The sequence below is a fragment of the Genypterus blacodes genome, unplaced genomic scaffold (genome assembly GCF_046128005.1).
Source record: "Genypterus blacodes isolate CSIRO-AG114 ecotype Tasmania unplaced genomic scaffold, CSIRO-AGI_Gbla_v1 ptg000013l_1, whole genome shotgun sequence".
NCBI lineage: Eukaryota > Metazoa > Chordata > Actinopteri > Ophidiiformes > Ophidiidae > Genypterus > Genypterus blacodes.
In genome coordinates this window covers 1,117,251-1,134,913 of record NW_027466827.1, presented here as the reverse complement: position 1 = coordinate 1,134,913, position 17,663 = coordinate 1,117,251, and the positions used below count along the sequence as shown (strand labels likewise).

The window sequence follows — 17,663 nt, the reverse complement described above, 5'->3', positions numbered from 1 at the left end:
CAAGCAGAATGATAAAACACAACCAACTTGTGTTCAATAACTTTAATCAATTAACTTACAACTCTTGATGACATCATGTCTGAAGTTGAAGGATGAATTGCCAAAGTTGCAGATGAAGTGCCTAAATGTTAAATATATTTGCAGTACCTGGTATATTGTGATCATTTGGAGAGATTATGGAGGGTATAAAACTAACTCATATATCTTTATTTGAAAGAATGCATGAACAAAACCCCTCGCCCAGCACCATCTACTTAAATCATTGCCAGCACTGTAGTCAGACTTTGGGTCAACAAAGATAAACTTTATTTGTTCCATATTAACAAAATTTAAACATGAAGTTGGACTTTAGCAGTTGGGGCATGATGTCACAGCAGGGGCGGAGCAACAGTCAGCAGGGTGGAAAACTCAATGTGACTCTGCAATCGAGAGGAGAGCAAGGTGAGACAAAAAAAAGGTTGAACTTTAATGAATGTATTCTAACAAACACATTTCACTCTAACTCTATTCTTAATTTATGGTTAAAATGAAGTCTCACAAATGACATCATTACAGCTACATTACAGTCTAGTTTCATTACCATATCAAAGATGGGACGCTTCAAACTGAATACAGAACAGTTTAGATGTAATGTCAAACAAGGATTATGGATCAATATTTACTAACTGGACATCATTACATCATTTTAACTAGTTGTTAGTTCTCTAGGCAAAAGCATTACTCGGTATCTTTATCAGACTTTGTCCCTCAGTCTCCTTTATCTGTCTGTAAAGCAGTTAGGATGTGATCATAACTGCATCTACTGTCATCTACAGGTGGAGATATGTAACTGCACGACCTGATTGAATATTCTTTATGCAGCCTGATATTGTGACAATTTCCTTCCTTGTAGCCATAACTTAATGTTGTAAACTACTAATATATTTAAACTACGTTCTACTTTTTTTGCTTAGTAGTAGAATATGAGGGCATAGTCTAAATATACGGACTTGTTAGGTAAACACAGTTACAAGAATAGATTTCAGATACTCACTGTCCTTCACTGCTTTGTCTTTACTGCCTGTAAAGCAAAGAAGAGATGATATTAGATGCGAGGATAAGAAGTAAAATGAATCAAAAATACTTCAGCAAATACTTACTGAGTTCCATTTAAGCAGAAAAGAATGTTAAACTCACCGCCGAAGGAGACCTTGTAGAAGGCGAAGGTGATGATGCCGAGGCCCACCCACATCTCCTGGTAAGCCTTCGTGTAGTAGGGGCCCATTTTGGACCACCAGCTTGCAAACATGCGTCCTGCCATCTGGGGAGGAAAGGAATAACATTAGGGTTGATTGATAAGTTCTGAGCCCAGAATAGAAATGTGTAATTCAAAGGGTGTTGACATTTTTTTTTTTTACATTTTCAGCACAATCAATAAACAATAGGGATACTTCTGACAAAAGATCCGTGTTTTGCTTTTTTAACCACAGTTTCGTGCACGGAGTGGAGAAGAAGACCTTTCCTTGGTTGTCCCAATAACAATGTACAGGACCGATGACTTTGACAGACTAACTCATTCCCATTCATCAAACTACCAATACATATAGTATTTTCGCTTTATTGCTACCATATGCAAAAATAAACCCATCTTTGGTTTCCTCTTCATCGTTAACTCACCTACTTTGAAGGTAACTTTCGCGGCTAACCAATGCTACAACTTGCAAACATTAGGATTTATCAATTCATCATACGCAATGCCAACATTGGAGGTTAGCGTGATGTCATCTCTACGGGAACACGGGCGGACAAACTGTTGCAATTTTAATTTCATTCATTTTATTTACTCAGGGAACAGTTTGTCCATTAAATCCAGGACGCTCTATTTAGCCTTAGCACGATGCTAGCTCGGTCTGCTAGCGAAGGTAACAAGCAAACGCAGGACAGGACACAATATCAAGTAGCTGCTTCGTTCATTTTTAATTACAGACATACATGGACATTTTATATGCAGTTATGGTTAAATATATCGTGTTCGGATTTCTCACCGTTTATTCTGTCACGTTGCAGGAGGAAGGTCAAGATAGCTGCTGCTGCTATAACGTCAAAGTCGCACGGGAAAGTGTCTTCTTCTCATTGATATGTCAAGTCCTCGCAGTGACCCTTTTAGTCCACAGCGCCCCCAAGTGGAGGCGTAACGGAACTAAACATTTCAAATGCAAAATACACGCTGGAATTCTACCTCCAGTTATTTTACGAGGGTCATCATAGTTCTAATTGTAAACGGAATTTACAACTTCCATTTCCAATATAGGTAAAAACAACGATTCACTGTTTGGTGAATTACACAGATTTCTTTAAAGGCGCATGCGCGGAATCCGTCTGACTGTCCGTACACTTGTTAGCGTACCTGCTATAAGTGATTAGCGTTGCCACAACTTTAGCTAGTTAACTACGACTAAACGGGCTTTATGGTCAACTTGTCAACAATCTGGTCAGCCTAAACATTGCCATACACAAACCTGAACATATTCCACCATCAAATCCTTCATTCTAACTAAATTATGTCCTCAGTGTTATTAGATTATTCCTTGTTTTTAATGTTACTTTGGAGTCACTGACTCATTTCAGATTCCCTCTGCTGCCCTCTTGTGTCAGCCAGCTGTATCAGCGCCCCCCTGACGCTGTTGTGTCACTGGCCGGCCTTTATTCCTAGTGACAGCCTTTTTGTGCATGACCATCTTACTGCTTTGTACCCTGTTTTTGCCTCTCGATTCTGTACCTTTTGTACTGACTTGTAGTGTATCAGTGTTAATTTTTCAAGTAAAAGTGATTGAACTTCTAACTTGCCTTGAGTCGTGCATTGTTGTCCTCCATTCATGCCTGATACTCTGCTCTTCTGCCTCCTCAGCCAAGGCCATGACTCCGACCCTGACCCTGTCCTTTTGTTACCAACTGCAACCTCACCGGCCTGCTCCATGTTGTCACAAACTGCCATTTAGGTTTCCAAGTAGTCTTTTACATTGTGGAGAGGAGATTATGAATTGTGTTGCAGTGCTGCCCACCTGGACGAGCTCATTGGAAATGGTGAGACATGATCACACCTGTTGAATTGACTTAGTGATCTGCATTTGTACTAATTAGCATTGTTAAACATTGTTGGAATATTGGGTGGCTATTCTGAGAATGGATCTTTTGGCGGTGTACAATTTCCAACTGCTTGTGTTGTTTACTGAGCACTGTAATTTCAGAGTCCCATGTATTCTGTCATGCAGGGGCTCAGATTACAGTGTTGTTTACAATATGAAAGTGGACTTCATCCCATTAGCTCCTGCATGGCCCTGCTGTCACCCTGCTGACTCCTCCCCTCCTGAGTAAAGCCACGCCTCCCTTCATAGGCGCTAGAAGCTGCATCCCATCCAGCAAAGCAGATTGGGTCTCACTCACTCACACACACATACACAGACTGCAGGCTGTCTTGGATTATGAGGGGACAGAACTGAGACAGAGACACAGATCTCACTCACGTCAGCTGGTTAGTCTGGATTCTTGTGTATGTTGCATTTGGCTCATGAACACAAGGAAGGTGAGCATAGGTAAGCGCTTTTTGCTTGAAGCTGAGCTGCCTACAGGAATGTTGTACAGTAAGCAGAGGTGGGACTTAAACGTAACTTTTTTGTCTCCTTGATCCAATAGGCATGTGGCTTCTTGTTTCATTCACCAGCACCTGATTGGAAGGGCCTGTCAGCCGGGCCCACACGGAGCTCTGCCTGCATGAATGGACACAGCTGAGGGGCTTAACACTGTTGACACACTACAGGTTACAGCATCAGTGCATCAGGTATGTAAAAGAAGTGTGTGACCAGGATGTGTCCGCTTGTGTCTTTCCGCCTTACAAACGTGCACATGGCAGTATGTTGTCGGTCATTTCCATACAGTTTGCTTATTCCTTATCTTTGAGCTTTCAGTTTGCATGTGTGTACTTGTATGTCTCTGTGTGTTTCAATGTGTGGGTGCGGTGGGTGCATTCACAGCATGACTAATCAAGTCATGCTGAGTTTTAGTTTCTTTTTTCCTGTTGAGTTTATGATTTGTTATGCAGTCACACCCATGTTACTTTATGAGGTGTATGTCCTTGTTCTTGTATAGATCACATGGAAGGACGAGAGGAAGTCGACGGAGGGATTCCATTGGACATCGACGGTGTCCACACGTTCCTGCACGGTCAGTTTATTCTTGCAGCTGTGTTTTAACTTTGTTGCTATTATCCGGATACGATACAATACGAAACTAATAAACCTTAATAATAATGCAGTAAGTAATTAGACAGATAGTACTCTGTCATCTGCACAACATTCAGTGTCAGAGAAGACACTATATTGGTATGAAGAACGATCTAAAATCAAGGAATAAGCAACCTTCCTTATCACCTAAGCATCAATTGGCTCGTGCTGAAATGATTAGTCAACTGTTAGCACTAAACTGCTCACTCACCACACGTCCAACATGTAAATCAGATTCATAATGGCATTCCTCATTCTCACTCCTCCAGTTTGATTGAAAGGGAATTATTTTCTTACTGCTTCGTCAATGAGGTGCTGGCCTTTTGTACTGAGCTGGGTGGAGCTTCAGTGTTCAGAAAGGTCAGGACTTTCTGCCTGGACAGGATCCTGAACAAACAGCAGCCACAGACTCGGATTTAAGAGACAGGTGTCAACAGGTGTGAGATCATGATCACACTTTTTGAAGTAGGATTGTGCAGGATTATGATCAGACAAACTATTAACACTCTTTGTTTACTTCTCTGTGAGTGAACGAAATACTCCTGTGTGCCCGGAGTCATGTTTGGTTTTGCCAGAGTAAAAACTAAGGTGTGTAAGTTTGCTCCATTAATATAAATTATCAGTGTTATAAGTAGATCTCAGTCAGTTCCTTAAAGGGAAATCTGTTATAGTCCTAATTTACCCTAAAGTAAAAGATTCACGTTTTGTCAACAGAAGCTTAGGCCCGCTCTAGTAAGAACCATAAATGTCCTTAAACCCCTCAGTGTGTGTGTGTGTGTGTGTGTGTGTGTGTGTGTGTGTGTGTGTGTGTGTGTGTGTGTGTGTGTGTGTGTGTGTGTGTCTGTGTGTCTGTCTGTCTGTCTGTCTGTCTGTCTGTCTGTCTGGCTGTCTGTCTGTCTGTCTCTCTGCTCATTGTGGCTTGTAGATGCCTCCATTTATACATTTGCTGAGTGTTTGTGTGTATTCCTGTGCCTTCCTGTGTATATTTGTGTGTGTGTGTCTCAGAGTCTATGTCTGTCCCTGGCCTTGGAAGCCGTCCCGTCCTGTAGTCAGATCCCATCCAGCAGACTTATAGTTGAAGGTCAGAGAAGGAAGCTTTTCACTTCCGTCTCTCCCAGTGAGCGCCATGGAAACGGTCTCGCCCCTCTATCACACACGGGATGAGTTAAGTATTAGTTACTAGCACGAGGGCTTGTAATATCCTTCAATCCTGTGACATCGGTGAGTAGGGTGGTTAAAAACCTAGAGGAAATCAGATTTAGACTCCAACCAGTGTGAAGGAATACAGTAATACCTGTTTCTAGTCGAGGTTAAGTTGAATCTAGACTGTAACCCGTTAAGAATTCTGGCTTGAATGTCAAACACCTCATCGGCTTCCTCTAGCGGGTGTACAGTACGCGGCATATGTAGTCCTACAAAATCCTCAGCTTGATTGTGTGTGGTTCTGCTTCAACAAAATCACACAGCAGCATGTTGTGGCAAAATAAGTTTGACTATTTTCCGTTCTTCACTGCAAAATCCTTGACACACGCAGTGAGAACAAAACAGGAGATATGGAGTTCATAGAAGTGTCATAACGAAACCAACAGATCTTGTTTATTGATATACGATGTCTTTCTCCTTTTACCCTCACAGTGGAACCTGAACGGATTCAGATGCAGACAGTGACACATGTTCAGCTTTCTAAGGTGTGTTTGGAAAGTCCTTCTTGTTTTCTTCTGCTTTTAATGCATTTGTGTTTGGGTTTTGATCAACAACCTGCTAACATTGCGGGAGCTGATGAGGCTGTTAACGATACGACGCGGCAGAGTGTGACACGCTGACTCATTGGTCAAGCGATGATGTGTGTGTGGATGAGGGACAGCCGCAACTCACTGAGTGGATCTCACTCCCTGGGGGGAACCTTGAGCGGCTGGTGACACGGGTCCAGAGTATAAATAGCCTCTGTTGGGGCAGAACATCATGAAATCTGAACCCCAGCACAACCCCTGCGTCCACATGGCTTCACTCCGAGTCAAAGATCAGTCATTCATAACACTTCTGAGGTGACGTAAGATGGGAATAAAATGGTAAAAGCATCTGGTGCAAGAATTTGATCTTGATTATTTGAGATTAACGCATTTTATACACGGTCCCTGATAATAATAATAAATGAGCTAAACTGAGATAAAGTTTAATTAACCTAGCATCTGTTATTACCATCTGGGATCTAAAGCAGCCCTCTGCAGGAGACACTTTTCTCTACAGGAGACACTTTCCCTCATGTCTGGAACATCAGTCAGCGTTGGGACCGTGTGAAGCTTATTTCCTTTTGTATTCCTTTCCTTTTATCATAGGAGGTTATTTGTATTTATTTATTTTTTTCTTTCTTAGGGATCATCTTGCAAACCCGTCACACCAGCTTCAATTCCCAGTCAAAATGATCAACTTCTGCCTGCTCCTGTTGGACCAATGCCTCTAAATCCACTTCCTCCTACAGCTGATACAAGTACAGAGGAGAAGGAAAGCTCATCTCCATCACAAATGTCTGAATTCAAAGTAAGCGGGCAACCAAACAAGCCGCAGAGCAGTGAAACGTCTCCGCAGCCGCCACCGACGCTCCAAAATGAAGCTTGTGCAAAAGCGCGTGCAGTGGCGAGGAGCAGGATGGAGAAGACCAGAGTCTCTGTGCAACAACGCATCCAGCAAGCCATCACATTATTTGCTGACAAAGAGATTTCAGAATGGCAAGCCGAGAGAAAAGAGGTACATCTGCAAACATGAGAGTAGAGAAGATCCCATGTTTACTGCTATCAAATCTGTAGTTCTGTGGTGAAGCTGCTGTGCTTGTTTGTCTACATACATGTGTCTTTCTGTGCATGTAACTTGATTCCAGAGGGCTTTAAGGATTCTGCAACCTGTTGTCCTTGAAGAGTTTCTGGGTGCAGTGGAGGATTTTGGGGGCTTCTGCTCTGTAGATCAGCTGCAGGACTTGATTCTCCTCTCTGATGCAGTCCGGAAGCAGTGGGAGGTACGGTACCATGCAGTGGGCACAGAGTCCAACAATGCAATTACTTTAGTTCCACTCCAACTTATCAAATCAAAGGAAAAACCCAAATGATCCAAACAGAATGTATTCAATCTCTCTCTTCCTGTAGATTTGCTTTAAATCCTGATCCCATTCAAATGTTGACTCTTGTTGTGTCACTCCCAGGATGTTATCGCAGCAATGGGTGCATATCTTCCAATCTTATGGTCTAAAATCAGAGAGAGGAAGCCACCGTTCTCTGATGTGGAAAGTGAAATGCATGCTAACGCTCTGCATGCAGCCACAGACCCGACTGACCCGACTGACCATGAACATGTGTCCCAACAACAGGTACCTCCTTAATGCTTGCAGTGCTTAACTTCTCTTATATTTTCAGCCACACACATTCCTGTGCTGTGTGTACATTTGTTAATGTTTTATTTTATGCCAAGGGTCTTTAAATGTTTCTGTCTATGCATCTTTGGAAGCTCCAAGCTCTTTTAGATCTTCACAGGGAGGCTTCACACGTAAACTGGAGGAATTTCACAGGAGACAAACATTCAGACAGATGATCACATGATAAAACAGTCAGATCTTTTGAATTCAGTTTGATTAAAGTTCCCCCTTCATGTTCCTTTCAGGCCCTAAGTGAAGGAGCTGCATTCACCGAGGATGACGCCGGATCTCTCCATGAACTCTACGAGAGGCTGACACCCGTAAACAAGGTGTGCCAGGCGTCAAATCAGAAGAGAGAGTCGGATGGAGGAAGAGAGGAAAGCAGATCACAACGCAGCGATTCAGCCGTCCCAGCTGACAGGTAGGATCGCGACGGAGACGGTTCACTGGAAATTTTCTGTTTAACAGCTAGAGTTAAAGTGTTGACCTTTGCTTGAAGAGAACGTTATCTCTTATCTCTTCTGATTGAGCGTTCCAACTAATACCCGTATAGCTCTCCTGACGTATATGTCTCAACTCAGCAGGGGGCCGCAGCACAGAGGCAACGTCCCACAGAGCGATCAGCACGGCCAGGCGCACACACAGGTAGGAAAAGATCGCAGCAGCTTTTATGTTCATACTTCTACATGTATTTGTCTCCTTTCCTAAGTCAATACATCATTTTATCTTTTGGACTTTGTCATAAAGAAATCAGTTTAAGGTCATGAACTGTATTTTATCAAGATTCTAAGCACCAACATCAGCAGAAGACTTGTATGTCACATTCTCCTGCCCATTTGAAGTGGCAGGAACTGGTGCATCGTTGTCCGTGGCTGCATCTGACCCTGACAACCCTCACTACCTGCTGACGCGCCTTAATCCCCAGTAATTGGATCGACTGGCCACGGCGTCTTTTCTCCTTTTACCGCACGTGAACATGTGCCTCTACTATCTCCCAGGCCGTCACCAGGAGCGACACCGTGGAGCCCCAGCAGCCCCAGGAGGAGGAGGAGGAGGAGGAGGAGGAGTGCACCTTCATCCCCCAGGCTGTGGACTCCTGTGGACAGGCAGCACTGAGCAGGTATGACATGATGGACTCTGCAGAGGATCAGATGGACCTGATTGCACATAAGCTGGAGCAGATCATCAGAGAACCTGTGGACATCTCCTCCTTGACCCTGGCTGATGTTAGACTTGAGTCTGAGTTACAGGTACGTCCACACTTCAAAATATTAACATTGCGTTCATTCTGAAGAGAGGAATATGTATTTCAGTACAATTATCTTTTTCTCATATGAATTAGGAAATGAAAGATGGGCTACAACATGAAATGAGAAAGCTAAGAGGACGAGGTACTGCAGAGGAAGAGCAAGATTTTGGAGCCATATCTCCCACACCCCTTTGCCAGACTCCCTATAATCAAATGGGCCAGCTTAGACAGCAGCTGGAGAGGGTTGAGTCAGCTGCTCAGGCTCTGCAGCACTTCCTGAACACACTGAAACGAGCCAAGGCTGAGATCTCAGTCCTGGTCAACAAGCAGACGGACCAGCAGCAAAACCAAGCAGACTGGGAGCAGGAGAGACTTTCCTGGGAAGAAGCAATGCAGAGAACAAAGATGGCTGCAGAACAGTCTGATGTTGTTGACGGCCTCATGAAGGCAGCGGGGATGACTCTGATCATGGATGATGCAAAAGTAACATGCGGGGATGTGGCGGCGTCGTTTGCTCGGCAGCTTGAAGATGTGGATCAAGAACTGACCTCACGCAGAAAGAAAGGAGAGGAGCAAATACAGGAGCATGAAGACCTGAGGAACCCTGTGGAGGAGGAATCCCCACTGCAGCAGACTCCAGCTGTGATGGAGCCGGACGAGGCCTTACAAACCAAAACCAATAGAAGAAGAGGAAAGACAACCGAGGGGAAGAGAGGGGGAGAGAAGAGATTGAGCTTGCTGGTGGCCCTCAGGAAGATACAGGGAGAAGCTGAACATCTGGGCCTGCAGGAGGCCACCCTGCCTGCTCTCCAGCTGAGGTTTGGCTCTCATCTGGGTTTGGTGTTTCATGTACCAGGATGAAGATTGTGGTATTTAAAACAAACTGGCTATAATAACTCTCTACCAATGTTGTTTTGTAACTGATCACTAGGATGCGCGTGTTCACGGGGCACCAAAGCCGCCTAGCCCGCCACCTCGATGAGCTGCAGGACCTGCGTGACGCCGCTTCACAAGCAGGCGTCGCCGATTTCAATCAAACCAGAGATGTAGAGGATCTCTGGGAAGAGACCAAAAGAGCAGTGAGTGACAGGTAAAGAAAGCGCTCACTCTGTCACTGTTCATTACAAGGTCACGCAAGTTAGGTGTCGCTGAGATTGATGTGTGTGTGTGTGTGTGTGTGTGTGTGTGTGGGATGGATGGCATACAGGCTGGAGCAGTGTGGTGTCCTCACAGAGCTCCTGAAGAGGTTTGTTAGCGTGCGGGGGGAGCTGCGTGGCGCTCTGCAGAGGGCAGAGGGCACCATCAGGGAGCGAGCCTCATACATGGGGAAAGAGAACCTGCAGAGACGACACACGACGGTACAACACACATGTCAAGAGACGTAACAGGAGAGGAAACGCAGACTGTGAAATCATGCTTTAAGTAGAATCTACTGCTGAATTATGAAAGTCAAATCAAAAGGCTGTAGGTGTTTACTGTGTGTGTGTGTGTGTGTGTGTGTGTGTGTGTGTGTGTGTCTCTGTGTCTCTGTGTGTGTGTGTGTGTGTGTGTGTGTGCTTTGTTAGATTCAGGAAATCAAAGCGGATCTGAGCGGCCTCGGAGCCGGCGTAGAGGACTTCCGTGTTGTCTGCAGGCAGCTTCAGACTCATCAGCGTCAGATCCCAGAATGCACCGCGATCCCGTTTGAGGAGGAAGCCGACGCCCTCATGGACCGCTGGTTAGATGTGAGAGGCTTTGTAGGCTCAGCTCAGACGCGCCACACTGTTGTGGCATGAATAAATGCAGGAATTGATGCACAAAATGTATCTTTTAGTATATTGATGCATATCTTGACCTGCTGGCGTTGATTATAGCTCACAACTTCTGCAGGTATCAGAAAGAACAGACTCTCACTTGGACGACACGCAGCACGGCCTGACTCTGTGGGAGGGGCTCCTTCAGCTGGGGTTAGAGGTGGAGAACTGGGCCGCCAACAAGTTGGACATGTTCACTCAGTCTTCGTGCTTTCAGAAGGAAGGAGATGTAAAGGTCCTGCAGGTAAAGCCGTCTTCTAAAAACGGCCACACATGTTCCCCGACTGATTTGAGAGATGATTGACTCACTCACTCCCTCCAGACTGAGATCCACGCCCAGGAGGAGAACATGGAGTGTTTCCACCGCAGAGCAGCAGAGATTCAGACGCTGCTTCAAAGCACAGAGCCACTTCTGGAGCTACAGGTAGAGCATCTCTGGCCTGGTCTTCAAGCTCTAGTCTAAATCTGTGCAACATGTCCCGACAGATGTAGGATTCTTGTGTTTATAAGAGGTTTCCCCACATTAGCATAATATTGTATCTGATTCCTCTCTGCACTGTGTAGGTGGTGGAGAGCCACACGAGGCAGAAGATGGAGCAGGTGAAGGAGCTTTTCTCTGAAGCTGAGGAGGTTTTCAGGCAGATGGTGGCAACTCGGGATCACGTCGCTGCCCAGATGTTCCAGTGCCAAAACTCTCTGCAGAATAGCCACGACTCCCTCGTCGCTTTCGATGGCTCGGATGCCGTACCAGCGAATACAAACCTTAAAGTAAGAACTAACGGTCACTTTGCACAGCTGTAAGCGGCAGCAGGAGCGGCTGACATGGAATTTTGAATGGATAGAAGTTGTGAACATCAAATTCTCAAACTAACATGGTAAAATACATTTTCTTTGAGCACTATTTTTCCTCACTGCATCCTCCGCCTCTTTGTTACCTCACATTAAAATTTCACATGTTTCAAAGTAAAATGTCATATATATACTTAATGTGTCTAGCACATGGATCCATTCACATCCATTACAAGGGCCAACAGACCTGGTAGGGGAACTCCAAACATCTCCAGTATGCTTCAACTTACAAGAAACAATCTCAGTGACCTAGTTTGCATGGAAGTAACCTGAAAATTGCCTCAGTATCACTTTTTTAGACAGGTGTTTGCTGCCTGGCGCGCCTTCAAACTGAAGAATGAAAGCTCTTTTTTCGTATCACTGGGCTATATGCCGTGTTTCAGCAACTGCTTTCCCTCCGCAGGATATAAAGTGTCAGCTGCAGAGCCAGGAGGAGCAGATAGAGAGCCTGCTGGAGGACGTGCATGTCATGGCCTCTATAGTGAGCCCAGAGAACCTGCGGAGTCTGGCTGCCGGTGCCATTCAGCTGCAGGAGACACTGAGAGACGCCCAGCAGCTCCTCTGTCAGGTGGAGGAACAGACAGAGAGCGACGCCAAGGCTCTCCACAGGTAATGAGGTCACAGCTCATTCATGCTGGATGAGCAGGTGAGAAGAGGGTAAACCAGCACAGCAGAACAAGTAGAACTTCTTCTCTCATTTTATGACCCCGATGTTTCTTGTATGTTTTGCGCGTGTGTCTGTCTGTCTGTCTGTCTGTCTGTCTGTCTGTCTGTCTGTCTGTGTGTGGATGCTTCAATACATACTGTATGTGTGTTAGGCTGCAGTGGGAGACTGAATGTCTTGGACAATGGCTGCAAGCCACTGAGGAGAAAGCAGCAAAGGAGGAAGATTTCATTCTCTTGCAGGAGGAAATACTGCAGCAGAGGTACTGTGAACTTTAAACTGCTTGTTTGAAAGGTATTTGACAATCTTTTAAGTCTAAATCAAAACTATACAATGATCAATGGCTTTTTTTTTACAATTATGAGAAACACAAAAGAGTACAAAGCAAACTCCCTTCACTGAACAATAAGCTGTACCTGAGCTTCACTGTGCTACTTTGTTCCTTGCAGAGAAAGAACAGAGGCCCTGAGTCAGCTTGTTTCATCCTTACAAAGCAGCCAGCTGCAGGTGTCTGTGGAGGAGAGTCTCACACTGCTGGAACGATACCACAGCTTTAGAACAAACATCCTGATGGAATCTACGGGGAAGCGGAACTCAGTGGCCGGGGACACGGAGATGATTCAGGCTCAGGAAGACTGCATACAGGGTTCTGTGGAGAGGAGTCGCCATGGAGCTCCAGTAAGAATCCTCAAACACTCACACTGACATCTTCAGTGTTTGTAAATTCCATGCCCACGTTAACCATACATTTCTCACAATCATGCAGTATCGAAGAGAAATGTAACTCTAACTCTATCTCAAATAGGAACAAGAAGTAACAGGCACGGAGCAAAGCCCTTTAGATGTCGAGGTCAAACAGTCCATCTCCACAAATGAAACAAGCCTACTGAACCACAAGGGGGCAGTAGAAAGTTGCGCTGGAGATGTTTTGGCACAGGCTGAGGAGGACAGGAAGCACAAAGTTCAAGCGAGGGAGGAGGCCACCTGTGTGCAGACAGCAGTCAAGGAGCTGAGTGAGCGTTTGGGAGATCTGTGTGTGAAGGATGAAGCGTCACCTGACATCAGCCGGCTCAAACAGCACTGGGACACAATACAGGTAACATTAAAAGGAATTCATCAGTGTTCACGTCATTGTTCGGCAATCAATCACAAAGGGCGTTTCCTCTCTCAGGACAATGTTGCCCGGGCGACAGAGTTGGCTGCAAAACTTTCTAACCTGCAGAACACAGAGTGGAGTGCGGCACAGGAGACGACTATTGATGCAGCTGCTAAAGATCTTGAGAGGTGCAGTGAAAACACTCTTTAGTCCATCATATGACCATTCCTTCCAAAAATGATCAACCATCCACGTGTGACAGATGTGTCAGTTGAAGTAATCACAAACAAAGACAAGCTCAATCCCCTGCTTGTTTTTCTATCTCTCCCGTTCCCAATTTAGCCCGGGCACAGCTTTTCTGCAAAAGAAGCAGGAGTGTGTCGACAACACAGCTAACAGCTTTAAAGAGGCCATCAGGCAGCTGCAGCAGTGGAGCCAGACGGAACAAGCGCCCAGCCAGGTAAACAAACAAATCAAACATTAAAAGCAGAAAAACAAAACACTTTCTTTTATGATATTCCCCGAAAAATTCCCAAAAATATATAAAAGACCCATGATGCAGTTTCCTGTAACTTTAGAGATGAAGGTTAAAGGGGATGAATCATTTCCTGTAGAGAACACTGGTGATCACATATCGACATCAAAGTGACGGAACGTTCCCATTTTAAGGCTGAACCTTGTGTTCTTTCTAAAAGCATTATCTTGTACCCTACTGGGCTTGGACCCAAACCTGCGGAGGAAGGATTTTTGTATTTTTTTGAATCTTGTAGCTCCTCTAAAAAAGCTACAGACACATCTTCTATTCTTGAATAATACCACAAACGCAGCACGCCCCATCCTTCTTATACAGAAAATGCTAGAAGAAGACATTAGATACAGTTTATTGTTGCACTGGCGGACAACAATAGCAGTGAAGGAACAGTACTTAGAATAACATCTTTAAAGTTAGAACGTGATTTCTTTAGTCTATGCTGAAAGGAACTCTAAAATACAAATTATCTTTTGAGGCAGAGACACATTTATTATTTTGCTTTCATCTGTTTGTATTCTTTACAGGAAATGCTGGATGAGGGATTGGAGTTTCAGCGGGCACTTCAAAGTGTGCTCTCACAGCCAGACTTCCTTTTAAACTGCCTGGGAACAAAACTCATCAAGAAATTAGAGAAAAGGGCCTTGAATGCAACAAATACAAGTGCCACTTTAATTCGAACCGTCTCAAAACGTCTGGTGAGTTTCCACTTTGCGATGTGTTGGTTACATTATAGGTTAAAACTTTGATTGCAAATTGTATAAATTTGAGTTCCTCTTTCGCAGCAGAGTGAAGAGGAGGTGGATTTGCTAGGCAACACAGATGAAGATATTTGTGGATGTGGAAGTGAATCACCGCTTTCAATCCCGGCCGCTCTCGCTTCGGTCATGTGTCCTCCTGCTTCCCATCACCCATCAGCTGTGGACTACAAGGAAAACTCTGAACCTGCCGAAGACACATTAAGAGCCTCAAGTCTGCGCACTGAACAAGATCAAGCAGAGATTTCAGCCATGTGTATTGCAGGAAGCCTGATGGAAACAGCCAGTGAAGATGCCTCAGTGCCTTATCAAGTCCCTCACACATCTCTGCCACAATTAGCCACAGTTATATTGCAGACGGATCTGAAACAACAACCGCCTGATGGTCCATTAGTTTTAGAGCCTCTTCAAGTTGGGTTGAAAGATGATGGCAGCGTCAGTAACACTGATGGCAGAGCTTTAGAGGCCTCACACACACCGCCTGTAAACAAAATTGAGGCTTTGGCGTTAGACTCGTTAGTGCAGCAGGAGGATGCACAGCGAAGAGCGACTACCTCAGCCCTTGATTTAAAATGGCAAATTGTATACAGGAGCGGGGCAATGGCTTCAGCACACTGTGTCACATCCCTGGAGAGTGTGAGCAGTGTGAGTCCAGCGGTGGGAGAGGAGATACTCGGTGTTTCCCCCCTTCGAGGTGTGTCGTGCTGCAAGTCAGGCCCCCGGGAACAACAGCAGCAGAACACAGACATCTCAAGCACTGTGTTCTTGAAGGCATCTCAAGTGTCAGAATTGAAGGAAGTAACATCTCCAAGTGCCCAAACACAAAGCGACAACTGTCAAAGTCCTGATTTAAAGCACAGCGAGGGATTGAATTCAAATTCCTCCAGTTGGTGTGATGCTGTTTCTGCCTCAGCCACAGCAGCGTGTCCAGGTGTGGAACGAATAGAGCCAACAGAGCTTCTCCACATTGAGGAACAGGTGGAGAGCTCAGGTGATAGATCTGTGCAGGGAGACGTCTCGACCCAATTGCAACCCGCTGCCCCTGACTCTCCTCATGTGTCTGCCAAAGCTGCACAGGTCACCGTAGAGGTCAAAGAGAGGAAAATCACGCAGCAAGTACGAGACCTTGAACGCACCGAATATTCTCATCTGTCGGAAAGAAAAGATGACGCTCTGCACACGACAACGGGAAGAGAGACAAAGTTACCTGCATCACTGGAAGACACAGAGACGACACAGAGACAGGTAACATATATTCATCATCTTAGGTTCATACGCATCAAAGGAATTCACTATATTCTGTATGTTTACTACACAATAAACCAAAATCTGTGAGAATTAGATGTTTCATTCTGTTCCCTTTGAGTTTCCTGCTCATTGGTTTGAATCCTCTGCACCCTCCTCCATGACACACCTAGTTGAGTCAAAAACCGTCAAACAGCAGCTTCCCTCTTTTTGATCGCTGCTTTATATTATGTCTGCTATGTTTAAAGAAGCTCAACAGGCAGAGGTGCATTATAATTCAATAGACTGGAGCTGAGTCCTTCTCCCTCAGGGCAGGCGGCGCCCTACTCAGGCACATTCTTGCGCTAAGCTGTACTGACTCGCCAGGCCACTGTCAACATGGTAATATTCACCAGTGTGGAACAGGAAGCTCTGTTATTATCTTTGGACAAACAGGGAGAGGAAGAAGGCAAAAATGTGACGCCACCCTTGGCTCTTATGTTTGTCCCCTCAGATCCAAGAGGGCATGGAGCCTGGGAGAAGTGGTTTGAGTCCAGCGGCTGACCTGGGGACAGGAGAGGGGACAGGAGAGGGGACAGGTGGATCTCCAGAGGATCTCACACACCGGTCCACCATGCTGGATATTATGTCTGATATCCAGAGCCTGGTGGAAAAAAGCAACATCATAAATGTGAGTATGCACATAGAACTGTTTGGATTGGCTCGCATTGTTCCAGCATATAAATGATGTAACAGACTTAGGTACAAAAGAGACAGAGACTTGAATTTGAACGAATGAATGAATTTCAGGGAGAGAGAGAGATATTCACTGTACAGAACCGTTTAATTCTGCACACATACATCAAACGACAGCAGCACCGTGTAGTATGTGTGACCTCTGATCCTGACATGAAGTCCCTCAGAAGTGCATGTACAGTCAAAAATGAACAGAAACAAAATAAGAATGACAGTGAGATGCATTTATGGGTAATTGTTTGTGTAATCCCTGGATGCTGCAGGCAGGAAGGTACACAGGAAAGAGCCGCACTCTCTCCACCAATTACACGCAATTAGTCTGTTGCTCTCTTCTGCTCTCTACGTCTGCTTTTGATGTAAAAAAATAAATATTGGATGGTTTTAGAAAAGCAATGCAGCCTTTGCAAGGCAGGAAAGGAACATTTTAAAACTAAGTACAATAAGCATGAAAACAGGAGGGTGTATAGTTCTTTGGCTTAATCTGAATCTTGTACCACAGTTCACATCACATTTTTGTATTTGTTTTCACACAGAGGACACAACACATTGATTTAAACTGGTTCCTGGAATCCTCTCCTGGTGAACCTGAGATTCAGCTGGTGCGGACCAACCAGAAGGTTCTAGCATGTCGCTATCAACCAGCTCAACTCAATGTTACGGCGATGGCCAAGCAGCTAAAGGAAGCAGAGGTGAGGGTTTGACACGTGTGCCTCTATTTACTTCATTTAACCAGTTTACCACTTACCACGTGCTTTTTGTCTGATGTCCGTTGTAGGACTACAAACTCTGTGTGCTGGAGCAAATAGCTACAATCAGCTGTATGAGCGCATACCGAGTTTGCGACCCAGATGCCTTGAAAGCTGTGGAAGGCCAGTGCAGCGCCGCCCTGCTGGATGCGTCTGCCACAGTGCAGGTGAAAGCGGCACAGCTGGACCAGGTCAACCGCTATCACAAGAAGACGAAGATGATCCGAGCACTGCTAGAGGTTCTAGCTTGTGAGAAGGAGAAAATTAGCTTGTGAGTAATCTAGTCCACTTTGATCTTACCACTTTATAGGTTGGTGACTTATTGTAAACTCACATT

At 45.1% G+C, this 17,663-nt stretch overlaps 2 protein-coding genes and 1 long non-coding RNA gene across 3 annotated transcripts in view; 2 read left to right on the top strand and 1 right to left on the bottom strand.

Annotated features, from left to right (window-relative positions):
- Positions 1–283: 283 nt before the first annotated feature.
- Positions 284–2,142, bottom strand: atp5mj (ATP synthase membrane subunit j). Its single transcript, XM_076166880.1, has 4 exons — positions 2,025–2,142; positions 1,177–1,300; positions 1,034–1,060; positions 284–419 (listed from the first exon to the last, which is right to left on the bottom strand). The coding sequence occupies exons 2-4, from the start codon at positions 1,298–1,300 to the stop codon at positions 409–411; spliced, it is 162 nt and encodes a 53-aa protein (XP_076022995.1). The 5' UTR covers positions 2,025–2,142; the 3' UTR covers positions 284–408.
- Positions 398–3,133, top strand: LOC143013312 (uncharacterized). Its single transcript, XR_012965128.1, has 3 exons — positions 398–441; positions 1,470–2,290; positions 2,888–3,133. It is a non-coding gene; the product is annotated as an uncharacterized LOC143013312 (long non-coding RNA).
- Positions 3,134–3,398: 265 nt separating this feature from the next.
- Positions 3,399–17,663, top strand: part of syne2a (spectrin repeat containing, nuclear envelope 2a) — a 47,030-nt gene continuing 32,765 nt past the window's right edge. Inside the window, exons 1-28 of the mRNA XM_076167079.1 lie at positions 3,399–3,572; positions 3,673–3,817; positions 4,126–4,200; positions 5,895–5,947; positions 6,633–7,004; positions 7,135–7,269; positions 7,453–7,617; positions 7,908–8,083; positions 8,244–8,307; positions 8,661–8,912; positions 9,005–9,729; positions 9,843–10,001; positions 10,119–10,269; positions 10,477–10,635; positions 10,781–10,948; positions 11,027–11,128; positions 11,269–11,472; positions 11,957–12,162; positions 12,372–12,479; positions 12,667–12,895; positions 13,023–13,313; positions 13,389–13,501; positions 13,656–13,773; positions 14,370–14,540; positions 14,628–15,845; positions 16,339–16,515; positions 17,114–17,269; positions 17,356–17,597. Coding sequence (XP_076023194.1) covers positions 4,131–4,200; positions 5,895–5,947; positions 6,633–7,004; positions 7,135–7,269; positions 7,453–7,617; positions 7,908–8,083; positions 8,244–8,307; positions 8,661–8,912; positions 9,005–9,729; positions 9,843–10,001; positions 10,119–10,269; positions 10,477–10,635; positions 10,781–10,948; positions 11,027–11,128; positions 11,269–11,472; positions 11,957–12,162; positions 12,372–12,479; positions 12,667–12,895; positions 13,023–13,313; positions 13,389–13,501; positions 13,656–13,773; positions 14,370–14,540; positions 14,628–15,845; positions 16,339–16,515; positions 17,114–17,269; positions 17,356–17,597 — 5,984 coding nt within the window. The 5' untranslated portion in view covers positions 3,399–3,572; positions 3,673–3,817; positions 4,126–4,130. The remainder of the gene's footprint in view (positions 3,573–3,672; positions 3,818–4,125; positions 4,201–5,894; positions 5,948–6,632; positions 7,005–7,134; positions 7,270–7,452; positions 7,618–7,907; positions 8,084–8,243; positions 8,308–8,660; positions 8,913–9,004; positions 9,730–9,842; positions 10,002–10,118; positions 10,270–10,476; positions 10,636–10,780; positions 10,949–11,026; positions 11,129–11,268; positions 11,473–11,956; positions 12,163–12,371; positions 12,480–12,666; positions 12,896–13,022; positions 13,314–13,388; positions 13,502–13,655; positions 13,774–14,369; positions 14,541–14,627; positions 15,846–16,338; positions 16,516–17,113; positions 17,270–17,355; positions 17,598–17,663) is intronic.

Bases quoted from the DNA above. Each gene is read 5' to 3' on its own strand.
- atp5mj (XM_076166880.1), bottom strand. From the start codon at position 1,300: ATGGCAGGACGCATGTTTGCAAGCTGGTGGTCCAAAATGGGCCCCTAC. The intron at 1,061-1,176 runs GTGAGTTTAACA...TTTGCTTTACAG, and splicing joins CTACAAGGTCTCCTTCGGCG to GCAGTAAAGACAAAGCAGTG.